The sequence below is a fragment of the Pseudophryne corroboree genome, chromosome 1 (assembly GCF_028390025.1).
Source record: "Pseudophryne corroboree isolate aPseCor3 chromosome 1, aPseCor3.hap2, whole genome shotgun sequence".
In the NCBI taxonomy this organism is placed as follows: Eukaryota; Metazoa; Chordata; class Amphibia; order Anura; family Myobatrachidae; genus Pseudophryne; species Pseudophryne corroboree.
The window spans coordinates 1,109,265,626-1,109,284,226 of NC_086444.1; the positions used below are offsets into that span (position 1 = coordinate 1,109,265,626).

Sequence of the window (18,601 nt, forward strand, 5' to 3'; positions counted from 1 at the left end):
CCCTCTCCACCTTCAACAACTTACACCTTTCTCAGACATATATGCATCTGGGCGCTACGCTGCATATATTCACAAAGATGTGAACATGCCTTCAACATACTTGACGTGTGTATCTTTTCCAAAAGTTGCATACATTTATTTGTAGATCACACATATATAGTAATAGTAATATCACTAATGAATACAATAAATAAATAGATAAAAATCCAGGACTAATTCCTGGGGTACTCCACTGGATCAATGCACATTTTGTCAGGGCTATTAAACTAATCATATTGATAGGGAAAGTCAAGTCACAGAGATGCACAGAACTCTGCATATGGGCAGCACAACGCTTTTAGTTCTATGCAAAAAATGTGGATGGAACTACGGCTGCCTTGCATTCAACTCAGCATCATGCCCTTTGTTTCCTGTCCTTTATTAAGACCTTTACTAATTCCATTATCTTTGATTCAGAATCCAGTGCCTTGTCATCTGAGATTGGGTAAGATGTTTGGTAAATGTCACTGCAAACCATACTCTAAGTTTTATTTATATGCTTGGATGTTTAGTATCTGTAGCATGTAAATTATTTACCTTTATATTTGACAGTTCAAGTTGTATCACATTTGTAGTAAATACAGTCGGGTATATTTCCCTGATCTTTACTTACACAATACAGTTCATCTAATTACTTTGTGTCCTTTAACATGACATATCCATCACCTTCAGTGTTTGGTCACACCAACGTTGTTTCTTATCTTTATCTTAGCTAAAGGACATTTTCCTTCACTCTTTTACTGACTGTACCAACTTTATTTCCATTTGCCCGTTGTGTTTATTTTCCATTAGACTAGCATAATACGCTTTTATGTTCACCTGATTAGGTCTATCTATACAGGTTGAGTCTCCCTTATCCAAAATGCTTGGGACCAGAAGTATTTTGGATATGGGATTTTTCCGTATTTTGGAATAACTGCATATCATAATGAGATATCATGGTGATGGGACCTAAATCTAAGCACAGAATGCATTTATGTTACATATACACCTTATACACTCAGCCTGAAGGTCATTTTAACCAATATTTTTTATAACTTTGTGCATTAAACAAAGTGTGTGTACATTCTCACAATTCATTTATGTTTCATATACACCTTATACACACAGCCAGAAGGTCATTTAATACAATATTTTTAATAACTCTGTGTATTAAACAAAGTTTGTGTACATTGAGCTATCAGAAAACAAAGGTTTCACTATCTCACTCTCACTCAAAAAAGTCCATATTTCGGAATATTCCGTATTTCGGAATATTTGGATATGGGATACTCAACCTGTACTGTAATAAGTAGTCTCTTTGTGGTCTGTTCATGAAGCAGTGAAAAGAGTGTAGAAATTGCCCATGGCAACCAATCAACTTTTAAATACATTTTTCAAGTGTATTCTATAAAATTATATGCAGCAGCTGATTGGTTGCCATGGGCAAATTCTCCACTGGCTCACTTCTCCAATCTTTTCACTGCCTCATGAATAGACCCATTTGTCCCTTAATTGGATAACCTCCATTATTTACAGTTAAACTGGTCTTCACTGTCTCTGCTTTGACTACATCCCCCTTCTCATTGTTCTTTCTTTATTACAGCCACTCCATTCAATACTATTCCTCTGAACAACACTACTGAACAGGAATTATGGCTCCTCGATCCTGTCCCATACCAATCCTCACTGCTAGATCACCCGCCACCCAAATTTCCAGACTACCCACACGCATTCAGAACCCAGCCAACCTGATCCCCATCTCCCCCGTCCCCTCCCTTCCCTTCTCCTGTACACTCTGGAATGCTAGATCTATCTGCAACAAGTTGCCAACTATCCACGACCTCTTCATCTCCCACTCTTTTAACCTTCTCGCCATCACTGAAACCTGTCTCTCCTCCTCTGACACCACCTCCCCTGCTGCCCTCTCCTACGGAGGCCTCTCCTTCACCCACATGGTCAGACCTGATGGCCGCCAGGGTGGAGGCGTGGGCATCCTTCTCTCTCCTAACTGCACCTTTCGTGTCATCCCACCTGAGCCCTCCCTCACCTTCTCCACCTTTGAGGTTCACACTATCCGCCACTTCTACCCCATTCACCTCCATGTGGCAGTGATCTACCGCCCCCCTGGCCGCTGTTCACCTTTCCTTGACAACTTTGCTGCCTGGCTTCCCCACTTTCTCTCCTCCGACCTCCCCTCTATCATCCTCGGTAACTTTAACATCCCTATAGTGATGCAGCTTCCTCTAAACTTCTTGCTCTTTCCACCTCCTTTGGAATTTCTCAATGGTCCTCCAACCCTACTCACAATCTCGGCCACTCCCTCGACCTTGTCTTCACCCACCAAATGTGATCTCTCTGATTTCTCTAACTCTTCCTTCCCTCTCTCTGACCACCACCTGCTTTCTTTTACCCTCTCATCTTCCTCTCTCTGCTCCACACCCAGACACACCATCACCAGACGCAATCTCGGGTCCCTCAACTCCGCTATCATGTCCTCCCTCGAGACCTTCCTCTCTCCTCTTTCCACTATGACTTGTCCCAACCAGGCAGCCTCCTTCTATAACTCTTCCCTTACTGCTGCTCTTGACTCTGTGGCCCCCCTCTCATCTGTCCCCCTCTGCCGCTCCAAACCCCAACCCTGGCACACCAAACTTACACGATTCCTGCAAAAATGTTCACGGTCCGCAGAACGCTCCTGGAGGAGATCCCACTCTCTGGCGGACTTTCTCCATTTCAAGTTTATCCTCTCCTCCTATAGCTCTGCTCTTTCTCTCGCCAAGCAATCCTTTTTCCAAATACTCATCTCTTCTCAGTCCTCCAGTCCACGCCGACTCTTTGAAACTTTCAACACTCTCCTTCGCCCCCCTCCTCCTCCCCTCCCCTCTTCCCTCACTCCCACTGACTTTGCCTCCTTCTTCATCTCCAAAATTGAGGATATTCAAAATTACATCTCCTCCTGTCACCCTTCTGCTGCCCCCCTGCTCCCACCATCCCTCCCGTCCATCTATCCCACCCTGTCCTGCTTCCGTCCCACCTCAAACAAGGAAGTCCACTCCCTCATCTTATCCTCTCCCCCCACAACCTGCCACTTGGACCCCCTCCCCTCCCGTCTTCTCCGCTCCCTCCCCCCCACTGCCTGCTCCCACCTTGCTCACCTCTTTAACCTATCGCTCTCTACTGGCATCTTTCCCTCACCATTCAAACATGCTCTGGTGTCCCATCTCTCTTCTCCCTTTCGCCTCCAAACTAATTGAACGACTGGTCTACAGTCGTCTCACAAGCTACCTCTCTGACCACTCCATCCTTGATCCACTACAATCTGGCTTTCGCCGACTCCACTCCACCGAGACTGCCCTGGTGAAAGTCACCAGTGACCTACTTTCGGCCAAATCCAAGGGCCACTTCTCTTTGCTCATCCTTCTGGACCTCTCTGCTGCCTTTGACACCATGGATCACCCTCTCCTCCTCCGCACACTCCAAAATGTTGGCCTCTCTAGCACCGTCCTTGACTGGTTTACCTCATACCTCACTAACCGCTCCTTCTCTGTGTCTGCCTCCGGAACCACCTCACACCCTTCCATCCTTCCTGTTGGTGTCCCTCAAGGTTCTGTCCTAGGCCCCCTTCTGTTCTCCCTGTACACCTCTTCCCTGGGTGCGCTCATTAACTCCTTTGGCCTTCAATACCACCTCTATGCTGATGACACACAACTCTACCTCTCCTCTCCTGATCTGTCCCCCTCTGTCCTCTCTCAGGTCTCCAGCTGCCTCTCTGCCATCTCATCCTGGATGTCTGAGCGCTCTCTGAAGCTCAACATGGATAAAACTGAACTTATTATCTTTCCCCTAGCCAGAGCAACACCCCCTACAAATATCTCTATCACTGTTGACAACACTATCATCTCCCCCGTTTCCCAACTCCGCTGCCTGGGCGTCACTCTTGACTCCTCCCTCTCCTTTGCACCCTACATCCAAGCTCTGGCGCAATCTTGTCGGTTCCAGCTACGCAACATTGCTCGCATCAGGCCATTCCTCTCCCAGAGTGCAACTAAACTTATCATCCACTCACTGGTCATCTCATGACTCGTCTACTGCAATATGCTCCTCACTGGCCTCACTTGCTCCAACATCGCTCCCCTCCAATCTGTCCTCAACTCCGCAGCTAGGCTTATCTTCCTCTCCCGCCGCTCCACTTCTGCCACTCCCCTTCGACAAAATTTACACTGGCTCCCATTCCCCTACATAATCCTCTTCAAACTCCTCACCCTCACATACAAGGCCATCTCTAATTCCACTGCTCCCTACATCTCCAACCTCCTCTCCCTTCATACTCCCTCCCGCCCACTACGGTCGGCTGATGACCGTCGCCTCTCCTCTGCCTTGGTCACTGCTTCCCATGCACGAGTTCAGGATTTTGCCCGTGCTGCACCCCTTCAGTGGAATGCGCTCCCCCGCTCCATTAGACTCTCCCCGACCTTGCAAAGCTTCAAACGGGCACTGAAAACCCACCTATTTATCAAAGCGTACCCCTCCAATGCATAACCTAGTCCTTAGGCTGCTCCTCCATCCCCATGCCCCATGCCTTGGACATCTCTGCTTTGCTCGCATACCACCATCAGGCTTCTACCTGCTTGCATGCACCTCATGTCATCTGTCTGTTGCCCCTCCCCACTAGATTGTTAGCTCTTCAGAGCAGGGCCCTCTTTCCTCTTGTCTAAGCCCTCTTCTTGACACATTTCACTCAGCGACCATCTTTGCCTGCTTTTTCTCGTGCTGGTAAATGGCCCCTCTCTATCTATGGCCGCCAGCCCCAAGTAGTACAATGATTACTCCTTCGCTACTTACATCTAAGCTGTATTATGTTTTGAGAATTGTGGTGCTCTTTGTTACCTGCACTCCATTTTTGTTATTTATTTACTGTTATGCTAAGTTTTGTCTCCCTGTACTGTCCTTTGTACGGTGCTGCGAAACACTTGTGGCGCCCTATAAATAAAATGTAATAATAATAATAATAACCGTATTGGCTTTACTTTTCCCTCTGCTTTTGCCAACACACCTGGCACAAAGAATTTAATAAAGCACTTTTTTTTTAACGTCATTCCACTGTTGCTGAAGTACACTTATTCTTAACCTATCAGTGAGTCATACAGTATAAATTATTTCTCCTCACTGACATCAGCCTTTAGTGTAGTTCTTCTTTACTTATGCCTCATTCTAGTATTGCTTTTTTGTACTGATCTACTGGGTGGTCTTCTGTATGCCGGCGCTCGGGCTCCCGGCGCTCAGTATACCGGCGCCGGGAGCCCGACAGCTGGCATACCGACACTTATTTTCCCTCGTGGGGGTCCACGACCCCCATAGAGGGAGAATAAAATAGTGTGGCGCGCGTAGCGCGCCACCGTGCCCGTAGCGTGGCGAGCGCAGCGAGCCCGCAAGGGGCTCATTTGCGCTCGCCACACTGTCGGTAAGCCGGCGGTCGGCCTCCCGGCGCCGGTATGCTTGTCGCCGGGAGCCCGACCGCCGGCCAGCCGTAGTGAACCCGATCTACTAATTACTAGTGTTTGCCCATGGCTTTACTTGTGTGGATGCTTTGCTCAACGGAACAAATTTTACAAAGACAGTAGTGCCATCTAGTATTGTGATGTATATTTTATATTGATCACAACATTTTTGTGTAAACAATATAAGCAGTTCTTTCTTCAGGGATTAACACAATTTCTGGTTTATATACAGTCTAACCTTCACCACATCCCATTAGAATCTCTGGCTCAAATATTGTAGGTTCCTCTGCAGAGTAGTCACTTAAAGTCAGGTTCCGTTGCATAACTTGGATGAAGTCAAGTTCCACAGAGGCATGATCAGAACACCAACTTTCAGTGCAGTGCAGTGCAGTGCTATGCACTGGAAGCCGAGCTGCACTCAGTGAGTTCAGAAATTATACATATATAGTTATTTTGGAATTGATGAGCCTCAGTGGTGGAACTTGTGAATGGTGGGTCCAGTTGCAAAAATTAGCATTGGGCCCCCCTCCTCCACCCCAACCCAAGTTCACAATATGCCATACAGCAGTCTGTGACAGAGACAGTAAGTGTTGGGAAGGAGGATAAGGTGATGGGGACAGACAGAGGTTGACAGAGATAGGTAGGGGAGGGGGTGACAAGTAGAGGGTGAGAGTGACAGGGAGAGGCAGTGGATGATGGAGAGAGTGACATAGGCAGTAGGATACAGGGAGAGTGTGACAGGGAGAGGCAGCAGGTCACAGGGAGAGGAAGCAGGTGACAGGGAGAAGGTGACGGGGATAGGCAGAGGATGATCTAGAGGGGGTGTTAGGTATAGTCAGTGGGTGACAAGTAATGGGTGACTGGTAGAGGGTAAGAGAGGGTGACAGGGAGAGGCAGTGGATGATGTGGAGATTAATATAGGCAGTAGGAAACATGGAGAGGGTTACAGGGAGAGGCAGCAGGTGACAGGGAGAGGGTGACAGGTATATGCAGTGGGAGACAGGGAGAGGGTGGCACATATAGGCAGTGGGTGACAGGAAGAGGGTGAAAAGTATAGGCAGTGGATGACAGTGAGAGGGTGACAGGGACAGGGTGACAGATATAGGCAGATGAGTGAGTCACAGACAGTGAGCTATAAGTATATTGTATATACTTATATTGGTTTACCTGGTCCCTGAACTGCAGACCAGCGTGAATGGTGACTTCTTAATTGCAGGGACAATTAAGACACTGGCACTGACTGCTTCAACAACCAGCTCCTGCCGCTGGGCAGTGAGAACTGTACAGACACTGCCTGGCCCAGTTCTCTGCACTGGCTCTATAGGCAGCTGAGCGGCTGGAGACTCTCAGTGGGGAGGGCAGAGGCAGCCTCAACTGCTCCTTCAGTTTCCTGATACTATCAGGGGAATAGCTGCTCCAGAAGCCTGGTAGGTTACTGCTGGGCCCTCTGCTGCAGGTGGCTGCTCCACCTCTTCCCAGCTCTGCTGGTCTTTCCCCCGATGATCTCAGAGGCCACTCCACACCTAGGACTCCTTCCTCTTCCTCCATGACAAGGCTCAGATAGGAAGAGCCAGACTGGTCAGGAGGAAAGAGGAGGGGCGGGGAAGAGAGGGGATTGGAGCCCTCCTGCACTGGCCAGATTGCAGACCACTTCCACAGCAGCAGGCATCAGCGCAGCAATGGCAGCATATAATGAGTCACTCTGACTCATTATAATAGTGCCGTCTTTGGGCCCCTTTATTGCGCTGGGCATTGGTGCTATGCACCAGCTGCATCGGTGGAAGTTCCGCCTCCGATGAGCCTGCACACTGCACATGAGTGTCAAGCATCTGTTTTTTCCTTTGTTGTTCCTCTCCCTGATGTCACATCTAGATCATACATATTGTACCTCATTTTCTTTCTAGGTCACAAAGCTATGCAATAATGAAAACGCAATCCAGATCCATTCAGTCATTTTTGAGTGATATCAAACAGACAAACAAACAAAAATTCTGAATGTTTTTTTTGTCGCCATAGTTAATATACATATATATATAGTGGTATTGCAGGTGCAGCACTCAAAGCATACTTTCAATAAAAGGCACAGAGGCGGAAGGTTAACTTCAACATTTCAAGTTATTGAAACGCTGAGGTTAACCTTCCGCCTCTATGCCTTTTACTGAAAGTATGCATTGAGTGCCGCACCTGCAATACCGCTATCAGACCACTGAACACATATATATATATATATGTATATCTTAAGCTGTTATCCAAGCAATTTAGGATGTCACTACTTCTAGCTAACTTAGAAATTGGCAGATTCCTGTCCGCATCAGGAATGCTGAAATATCTGATAATTATCACCACAAATTGATAACCTACTCTATTTTATTGTCATAGCATAATATACATTTTTCCTATATGACAGACATTTTACCAGTCTCAGATACTCTCAATCCTACCTGGAGTGCTTTGTATAAAGTTGCTTTAATCTTAATCTTTACATATAACACAGCTCCACCTGGCTTTTTTAATGCTGTACCATATAACTGGAACTAATTATGTCCCAGTTGTGGTTAGCATCTTACCTTCACTCAATAACAGCTACAAGATCTAAACTATCCCTTGACAAGATTGAAAGTCATTCAGGGAGCTTATTTCCTAAATGTCAAGTATTTGTAAACATGGAATTTAAAACCGTACTGCTTTTCCTTAACCAGCTACTACCAATAAATAGGGCTGAAATTGTTTCAAAATGTTTATCAAGCGGAATGTTGCTATAAATTCTTGAACTTCAGATAGACTGAAACACAGAAGATAAACTTGAGCAAGGTGAAAAGATTTGACCTTGTACTGTAGCTGCTTTGCTTGAATTTCAATAGCTGTATTGAAGAATTGTTGTGTTTTGTGTTCTCTTTTGTGTTTCATGTGAAAAGTGAATTTGAACTTTAGAATAAAATTAGAAACAAGAAATTTTCATGGTTTAAATAAAAAAAAAAAAAACGCTTAAAACCATATAAAATGTAGCAATTTAAAGCTGCGCTCCCACACAATGTAAAATCTTTATACAAAGCACTTGGAAAAACAGTTGCAGATTTTGTCACAGTGGGGAGATGTATAAAATCTTGGAGAGAACTCAAGTGGAGAGAGGTAAAGTACCAAATGATCAACTTCTAAAACTGGCTATGTTTTTGAAATACCACAGAAGCTGATTGGTTGGTACCTTGTCTCTCTCCACTTTACTTCTCTCCAAACTTTGATACATCTCCCTCAACCTTGTTTAGAAAAAAAACAAGAGCAGTGGGGTACAATACAGGGGACCAATCACAAGCTGCAGTCAAGACATTTTGGTTTGGGATTGCTACATGTGCTAGCTTGCTACTATCTGTTGCCATTTTTTGGCATATGAAATTGATTTGCCAGTTCTGTATTACAGAATTAGAAGAGCCTTGGGAAAATGGCTGCATGGTGCAGCCTACGCGGCTTCGGCTAGGGGAAGAAGAAGGTTAGTAAACATTATACAGTATGTGGCAGTTCAGCTTTAACAAACAGGAAAGACAACATATTATACAGTACAGTAGTTTAATGCATTGTCACTTTCACATTTCAGATAATGACTCAGCAGTTATAAAATACATGTCATGGTGGTTGAATAAAAAATAGATTTACTATACTGTATTTCCAAGACTGGGTTGACCAAAATTTCAAGCAGCTCTAATCACCAATACATTTTTCATTATCTTTTGGATAACAGATAGAACTAGCTTCTTCCAAACCCCAACAATGCCTACATCAAAAAGTTAGATCTTTCTGATATGATATGAGATCTCAGCAATAGGCAGGAATTTTACGAAGAATATAGTCAAAGACAAAATGCTACAAACTAAAAGAAAAAATTGCTTAAGATTCTGAATGGCACCATAAGATCAAGACTGATCATTGTTTAAAGAATCCCTGTTGTTTAGCGCTGCATTTGTCTTTCTGTTTGCTTAAAGTGACCCAGATCAAACATATCTACGTCTTGCTGCTCATTAATACTTAATGCTTTCTTATCACACATTTATCTTAAATGAAATGAGTAAATGTTTGCTTATGTTTCTATTTAGAGCCAGTAACAATGTTTCTTTTGTAATATATCTGCTCACAGAGGACACACGTAGACATGTCATGAAAGGACAGTATTCTCTAGAGCCAAAGATTAATTCAGACCCAAGCTTCAGAGAGAATGCTGCCAAGTTTAGTGATTAAAGTGGTGGCTTTGAATTATTATTCTGCTTACTATCCACTAGGGACCGATCTATTTTACTACTAAACTTATTTTTGTTTGGTGCTAATGACTTTGTAATGATTGTTTTTATTTTTTATTTTTGGGGATCTAAAAATGTAAACATACAGTATTCTAGCCACCTTTTGGCTTGCAACAATAGGAGGAAATTAATTCTTGTCTACTCAAATATCTTCCAAAACCAAGTTACGAATAGCCAAAATAAGTGATTAAGGGGACTATTTACTAGAGATGAGCGGGTTCGGTTCCTCTGAATCCGAACCCGCCCGAACTTCATGTTTTTTCTCACGGGTCCGAGCGACTCGGATCTTCCCGCCTTGCTCGGTTAACCCGAGCGCGCCCGAACGTCATCATGACGCTGTCGGATTCTCGCGAGGCTCGGATTCTATCGCGAGACTCGGATTCTATATAAGGAGCCGCGCGTCGCCGCCATTTTCACACGTGCATTGAGATTGATAGGGAGAGGACGTGGCTGGCGTCCTCTCCATTTAGATTAGAAGAGAGAGAGTGAGATTGATTTGAGACAGAGACACTTGATTTACTGGAGCTTAGGAGTACTGTAGAGAGTGCAGAGTTTACTAGTGACTGACCACAGTGACCACCAGACAGTGCAGTTTTATTTAATATAATCCGTTCTCTGCCTGAAAAAAACGATACACAGTGACTCAGTCACATACCATATCTGTGTGCACTGCTCAGCCCAGTGTGCTGCATCATCTATGTATATATCTGACTGTGCTCACACAGCTTATAATTGTGGGGGAGACTGGGGAGCAGTGCCAGTTATAGGTTATAGCAGGAGCCAGGAGTACATATTATTAAAATTAAACAGTGCACACTTTTGCTGCAGGAGTGCCACTGCCAGTGTGACTGACCAGTGACCTGACCACACTGACCACCAGTATAGTTAGTAGTATACTATATTGTGATTGCCTGAAAAAGTTAAACACTCGTCGTGTGACTTGTGTGGTGTTTTTTTTTTTATTCTATAAAAAACTCATTCTGCTGACAGACAGTGTCCAGCAGGTCCGTCATTATATAATATATATACCTGTCCGGCTGCAGTAGTGATATATATATATTTTTTATATCATTATTTATCATCCAGTCGCAGCAGACACAGTACGGTAGTTCACGGCTGTAGCTACCTCTGTGTCGGCACTCGGCAGTCCATCCATAATTGTATACCACCTACCCGTGGTTTTTATTTTCTTTCTTCTTTATACATACTACATCTCATTATCATCCAGTCTATATTAGCAGCAGACAGAGTACAGTACGGTAGTCCACGGCTGTAGCTACCTATGTGTCGGCACTCGGCAGTCCATCCATAATTGTATACCACCTACCCGTGGTTTTTTTTTCTTTCTTCTTTATACATACATACTACATCTCATTATCAACCAGTCTATATTAGCAGCAGACACAGTACAGTACGATAGTCCACGGCTGTAGCTACCTCTGTGTCGGCACTCGGCAGTCCGTCCATAATTGTATACCACCTACCCGTGGTTTTTTTTTCATTCTTCTTTATACATACATACTACATCTCATTATCAACCAGTCTATATTAGCAGCAGACACAGTACAGTACGGTAGTCCACGGCTGTAGCTACCTCTGTGTCGGCACTCGGCAGTCCATCCATAATTGTATACCACCTACCCGTGGTTTTTTTTTCTTTCTTCTTTATACATACTACATCTCATTATCATCCAGTCTATATTAGCAGCAGACACAGTACAGTACGGTAGTCCACGGCTGTAGCTACCACTGTGTCGGCACTCGGCAGTCCGTCCATAATTGTATACCACCTACCCGTGGTTTTTTTTTCTTTCTTCTTTATACATACATACTACATCTCATTATCAACCAGTCTATATTAGCAGCAGACACAGTACAGTACGGTAGTCCACGGCTGTAGCTACCTCTGTGTCGGCACTCGGCAGTCCATCCATAATTGTATACCACCTACCCGTGGTTTTTTTTTCTTTCTTCTTTATACATACATACTACATCTCATTATCAACCAGTCTATATTAGCAGCAGACACAGTACAGTACGGTAGTCCACGGCTGTAGCTACCTCTGTGTCGGCACTCGGCAGTCCGTCCATAATTGTATACCACCTACCCGTGGTTTTTTTTTCTTTCTTCTTTATACATACATACTACATCTCATTATCAACCAGTCTATATTAGCAGCAGACACAGTACAGTACGGTAGTCCACGGCTGTAGCTACCTCTGTGTCGGCACTCGGCAGTCCGTCCATAATTGTATACCACCTACCCGTGGTTTTTTTTTCATTCTTCTTTATACATACATACTACATCTCATTATCAACCAGTCTATATTAGCAGCAGACACAGTACAGTACGGTAGTCCACGGCTGTAGCTACCTCTGTGTCGGCACTCGGCAGTCCATCCATAATTGTATACCACCTACCCGTGGTTTTTTTTTCTTTCTTCTTTATACATACTACATCTCATTATCATCCAGTCTATATTAGCAGCAGACACAGTACAGTACGGTAGTCCACGGCTGTAGCTACCTCTGTGTCGGCACTCGGCAGTCCGTCCATAATTGTATACCACCTACCCGTGGTTTTTTTTCTTTCTTCTTTATACATACATACTACATCTCATTATCAACCAGTCTATATTAGCAGCAGACACAGTACAGTACGGTAGTCCACGGCTGTAGCTACCTCTGTGTCGGCACTCGGCAGTCCATCCATAATTGTATACCACCTACCCGTGGGTTTTTTTTCTTTCTTCTTTATACATACTACATCTCATTATCATCCAGTCTATATTAGCAGCAGACACAGTACAGTACGGTAGTCCACGGCTGTAGCTACCTCTGTGTCGGCACTCGGCAGTCCATCCATAATTGTATACCACCTACCCGTGGTTTTTTTTTCTTTCTTCTTTATACATACATACTACATCTCTTTATCAACCAGTCTATATTAGCAGCAGACACAGTACAGTACGGTAGTCCACGGCTGTAGCTACCTCTGTGTCGGCACTCGGCAGTCCATCCATAATTGTATACCACCTATCTGTGGTTTTTTTTTCTTTCTTCTTTATACATACATACTACATCTCTTTATCAACCAGTCTATATTAGCAGCAGACACAGTACAGTAGTCCACGGCTGTAGCTACCTCTGTGTCGGCACTCGGCAGTCCATCCATAATTGTATACCACCTACCCGTGGTTTTTTTTTTCTTTCTTCTTTATACATACATACTACATCTCTTTATCAACCAGTCTATATTAGCAGCAGACACAGTACGGTAGTCCACGGCTGTAGCTACCTCTGTGTCGGCACTCGGCAGTCCATCCATAATTGTATACCACCTAACCGTGGTTTTTTTTTCTTTCTTCTTTATACATACTACATCTCATTATCATCCAGTCTATATTAGCAGCAGACACAGTACAGTACGGTAGTCCACGGCTGTAGCTACCTCTGTGTCGGCACTCGGCAGTCCGTCCATAATTGTATACCACCTACCCGTGTTTTTTTTTTCTTTCTTCTTTATACATACATACTACATCTCATTATCAACCAGTCTATATTAGCAGCAGACACAGTACAGTACGGTAGTCCACGGCTGTAGCTACCTCTGTGTCGGCACTCGGCAGTCCATCCATAATTGTATACCACCTACCAGTGGTTTTTTTTTCTTTCTTCTTTATACATACTACATCTCATTTTCATCCAGTCTATATTAGCAGCAGACACAGTACAGTACGGTAGTCCACGGCTGTAGCTACCTATGTGTCGGCACTCGGCAGTCCATCCATAATTGTATACCACCTACCCGTGGTTTTTTTTTCTTTCTTCTTTATACATACATACTACATCTCATTATCAACCAGTCTATATTAGCAGCAGACACAGTACAGTACGATAGTCCACGGCTGTAGCTACCTCTGTGTCGGCACTCGGCAGTCCGTCCATAATTGTATACCACCTACCCGTGGTTTTTTTTTCATTCTTCTTTATACATACATACTACATCTCATTATCAACCAGTCTATATTAGCAGCAGACACAGTACAGTACGGTAGTCCACGGCTGTAGCTACCTCTGTGTCGGCACTCGGCACTCCATCCATAATTGTATACCACCTACCCGTGGTTTTTTTTTCTTTCTTCTTTATACATACTACATCTCATTATCATCCAGTCTATATTAGCAGCAGACACAGTACAGTACGGTAGTCCACGGCTGTAGCTACCACTGTGTCGGCACTCGGCAGTCCGTCCATAATTGTATACCACCTACCCGTGGTTTTTTTTTCTTTCTTCTTTATACATACATACTACATCTCATTATCAACCAGTCTATATTAGCAGCAGACACAGTACAGTACGGTAGTCCACGGCTGTAGCTACCTCTGTGTCGGCACTCGGCAGTCCATCCATAATTGTATACCACCTACCCGTGGTTTTTTTTTCTTTCTTCTTTATACATACATACTACATCTCATTATCAACCAGTCTATATTAGCAGCAGACACAGTACAGTACGGTAGTCCACGGCTGTAGCTACCTCTGTGTCGGCACTCGGCAGTCCGTCCATAATTGTATACCACCTACCCGTGGTTTTTTTTTCTTTCTTCTTTATACATACATACTACATCTCATTATCAACCAGTCTATATTAGCAGCAGACACAGTACAGTACGGTAGTCCACGGCTGTAGCTACCTCTGTGTCGGCACTCGGCAGTCCGTCCATAATTGTATACCACCTACCCGTGGTTTTTTTTTCATTCTTCTTTATACATACATACTACATCTCATTATCAACCAGTCTATATTAGCAGCAGACACAGTACAGTACGGTAGTCCACGGCTGTAGCTACCTCTGTGTCGGCACTCGGCAGTCCATCCATAATTGTATACCACCTACCCGTGGTTTTTTTTTCTTTCTTCTTTATACATACTACATCTCATTATCATCCAGTCTATATTAGCAGCAGACACAGTACAGTACGGTAGTCCACGGCTGTAGCTACCTCTGTGTCGGCACTCGGCAGTCCGTCCATAATTGTATACCACCTACCCGTGGTTTTTTTTCTTTCTTCTTTATACATACATACTACATCTCATTATCAACCAGTCTATATTAGCAGCAGACACAGTACAGTACGGTAGTCCACGGCTGTAGCTACCTCTGTGTCGGCACTCGGCAGTCCATCCATAATTGTATACCACCTACCCGTGGGTTTTTTTTCTTTCTTCTTTATACATACTACATCTCATTATCATCCAGTCTATATTAGCAGCAGACACAGTACAGTACGGTAGTCCACGGCTGTAGCTACCTCTGTGTCGGCACTCGGCAGTCCATCCATAATTGTATACCACCTACCCGTGGTTTTTTTTTCTTTCTTCTTTATACATACATACTACATCTCTTTATCAACCAGTCTATATTAGCAGCAGACACAGTACAGTACGGTAGTCCACGGCTGTAGCTACCTCTGTGTCGGCACTCGGCAGTCCATCCATAATTGTATACCACCTATCTGTGGTTTTTTTTTCTTTCTTCTTTATACATACATACTACATCTCTTTATCAACCAGTCTATATTAGCAGCAGACACAGTACAGTAGTCCACGGCTGTAGCTACCTCTGTGTCGGCACTCGGCAGTCCATCCATAATTGTATACCACCTACCCGTGGTTTTTTTTTTCTTTCTTCTTTATACATACATACTACATCTCTTTATCAACCAGTCTATATTAGCAGCAGACACAGTACGGTAGTCCACGGCTGTAGCTACCTCTGTGTCGGCACTCGGCAGTCCATCCATAATTGTATACCACCTAACCGTGGTTTTTTTTTCTTTCTTCTTTATACATACTACATCTCATTATCATCCAGTCTATATTAGCAGCAGACACAGTACAGTACGGTAGTCCACGGCTGTAGCTACCTCTGTGTCGGCACTCGGCAGTCCGTCCATAATTGTATACCACCTACCCGTGTTTTTTTTTTCTTTCTTCTTTATACATACATACTACATCTCATTATCAACCAGTCTATATTAGCAGCAGACACAGTACAGTACGGTAGTCCACGGCTGTAGCTACCTCTGTGTCGGCACTCGGCAGTCCGTCCATAATTGTATACCACCTACCCGTGGTTTTTTTTTCTTTCTTCTTTATACATACTACATCTCATTTTCATCCAGTCTATATTAGCAGCAGACACAGTACAGTACGGTAGTCCACGGCTGTAGCTACCTCTGTGTCGGCACTCGGCAGTCAGTCCATAATTGTATACCACCTACCCGTGGTTTTTTTTTCTTTCTTCTTTATACATACATACTACATCTCTTTATCAACCAGTCTATATTAGCAGCAGACACAGTACAGTAGTCCACGGCTGTAGCTACCTCTGTGTCGGCACTCGGCAGTCCATCCATAATTGTATACCACCTACCCGTGGTTTTTTTTCTTTCTTCTTTATACATACATACTACATCTCTTTATCAACCAGTCTATATTAGCAGCAGACACAGTACAGTATGGTAGTCCACGGCTGTAGCTACCTCTGTGTCGGCACTCGGCAGTCCGTCCATAATTGTATACCACCTACCCGTGGTTTTTTTTTCTTTCTTCTTTATACATACATACTACATCTCTTTATCAACCAGTCTATATTAGCAGCAGACACAGTACAGTACGGTAGTCCACGGCTGTAGCTACCTCTGTGTCGGCACTCGGCAGTCCGTCCATAATTGTATACCACCTACCCGTGTTTTTTTTTCTTTCTTCTTTATACATACATACTACATCTCTTTATCAACCAGTCTATATTAGCAGAAGAATAGAAGGATGTATTGGTTTTCTATCTAGTGCGCAAAAAGGTGCAGCCTATATCTAATTTTCACTATATGGGTGTCTCCCAAACCACCCAAAAATAATACAATGCAAACAAAATCTTTGAAAACGATATATGGCGCTCCTCTAGCTAAAATGTATTAAGTTCTAATCAGTGAAATACAGCTCAACTGTGTACATTCCTGTAAATCACTTGTATTGTCAGCATGTAAGGAATCCTCCACACTTCCTCAGGTCTCCTCCTCCTCACTTCCTCAGGTATTCTCCCCCGGGATTATATTCATGTAATAGAGGAAATACGGATAGGATAGTGCAATGACGTTTTAATATAACAGCATAATATACATAAAATCCCAGATAAAATCCAATTACATTTAAAATTTGACACACAGGTGACAGAGGAAAACCCGGGAGGTCACCTGGCATTCCTGTACACCTAAGGAACTCTGAGTGCTTTTTGTTCTCAGAGGATTCGGTAATTGCATTCCCCATTTGCCCATTGGGTTTTCCTCTGTCACCTGTGTGTCAAATTTTAAATGTAATTGGATTTTATCTGGGATTTTATGTATATTATGCTGTTATATTAAAACGTCATTGCACTATCCTATCCGTATTTCCTCTATTACATGAATATAATCCCGGGGGAGAATACCTGAGGAAGTGAGGAGGAGGAGACCTGAGGAAGTGTGGAGGATTCCTTACATGCTGACAATACAAGTGATTTACAGGAATGTACACAGTTGAGCTGTATTTCACTGATTAGAACTTAATACATTTTAGCTAGAGGAGCGCCATATATCGTTTTCAAAGATTTTGTTTGCACAGTCTATATTAGCAGCAGACACAGTACGGTAGTCCACGGCTGTAGCTACCTCTGTGTCGGCACTCGGCAGTCCGTCCATAATTGTATACTAGTATCCATCCATCTCCATTGTTTACCTGAGGTGCCTTTTAGTTGTGCCTATTAAAATATGGAGAACAAAAATGTTGAGGTTCCAAAATTAGGGAAAGATCAAGATCCACTTCCACCTCGTGCTGAAGCTGCTGCCACTAGTCATGGCCGAGACGATGAAATGCCAGCAACGTCGTCTGCCAAGGCCGATGCCCAATGTCATAGTACAGAGCATGTCAAATCCAAAACACCAAATATCAGTAAAAAAAGGACTCCAAAACCTAAAATAAAATTGTCGGAGGAGAAGCGTAAACTTGCCAATATGCCATTTACCACACGGAGTGGCAAGGAACGGCTGAGGCCCTGGCCTATGTTTATGGCTAGTGGTTCAGCTTCACATGAGGATGGAGGCACTCAGCCTCTCGCTAGAAAAATGAAAAGACTCAAGCTGGCAAAAGCAGTAGCACCGCAAAGAACTGTGCGTTCTTCGAAATCCCAAATCCACAAGGAGAGTCCAATTGTGTCGGTTGCGATGCCTGACCTTCCCAACACTGGACGTGAAGAGCATGCGCCTTCCACCATTTGCACGCCCCCTGCAAGTGCTGGAAGGAGCACCCGCAGTCCAGTTCCTGATAGTCAGATTGAAGATGTCAGTGTTGAAGTACACCAGGATGAGGAGGATATGGGTGTTGCTGGCGCTGGGGAGGAAATTGACCAGGAGGATTCTGATGGTGAGGTGGTTTGTTTAAGTCAGGCACCCGGGGAGACATCTGTTGTCCGTGGGAGGAATATGGCCGTTGACATGCCTGGTGAAAATACCAAAAAAATCAGCTCTTCGGTGTGGAACTATTTCAACAGAAATGCGGACAACAGGTGTCAAGCCGTGTGTTCCCTTTGTCAAGCTGTAATAAGTAGGGGTAAGGACGTTAACCACCTCGGAACATCCTCCCTTATACGTCACCTGCAGCGCATTCATAATAAGTCAGTGACAAGTTCAAAAACTTTGGGTGACAGCGGAAGCAGTCCACTGACCAGTAAATCCCTTCCTCTTGTAACCAAG

General features: G+C 44.0%; 1 protein-coding gene across 3 annotated transcripts in view; it reads left to right on the forward strand.

Annotated features, from left to right (window-relative positions):
• PCDH7 (protocadherin 7) overlaps positions 1-18,601 on the forward strand; it is a 904,402-nt gene that overhangs the window by 710,177 nt on the left and 175,624 nt on the right. The window contains exon 3 of one of the 3 annotated variants that reach the window (XM_063922252.1): positions 8,935-9,003. The exons of the other annotated variants lie outside the window; for them this stretch is intronic. Coding sequence (XP_063778322.1) covers positions 8,935-9,003 — 69 coding nt within the window. The remainder of the gene's footprint in view (positions 1-8,934; positions 9,004-18,601) is intronic. 3 annotated transcript variants of the gene reach the window in all.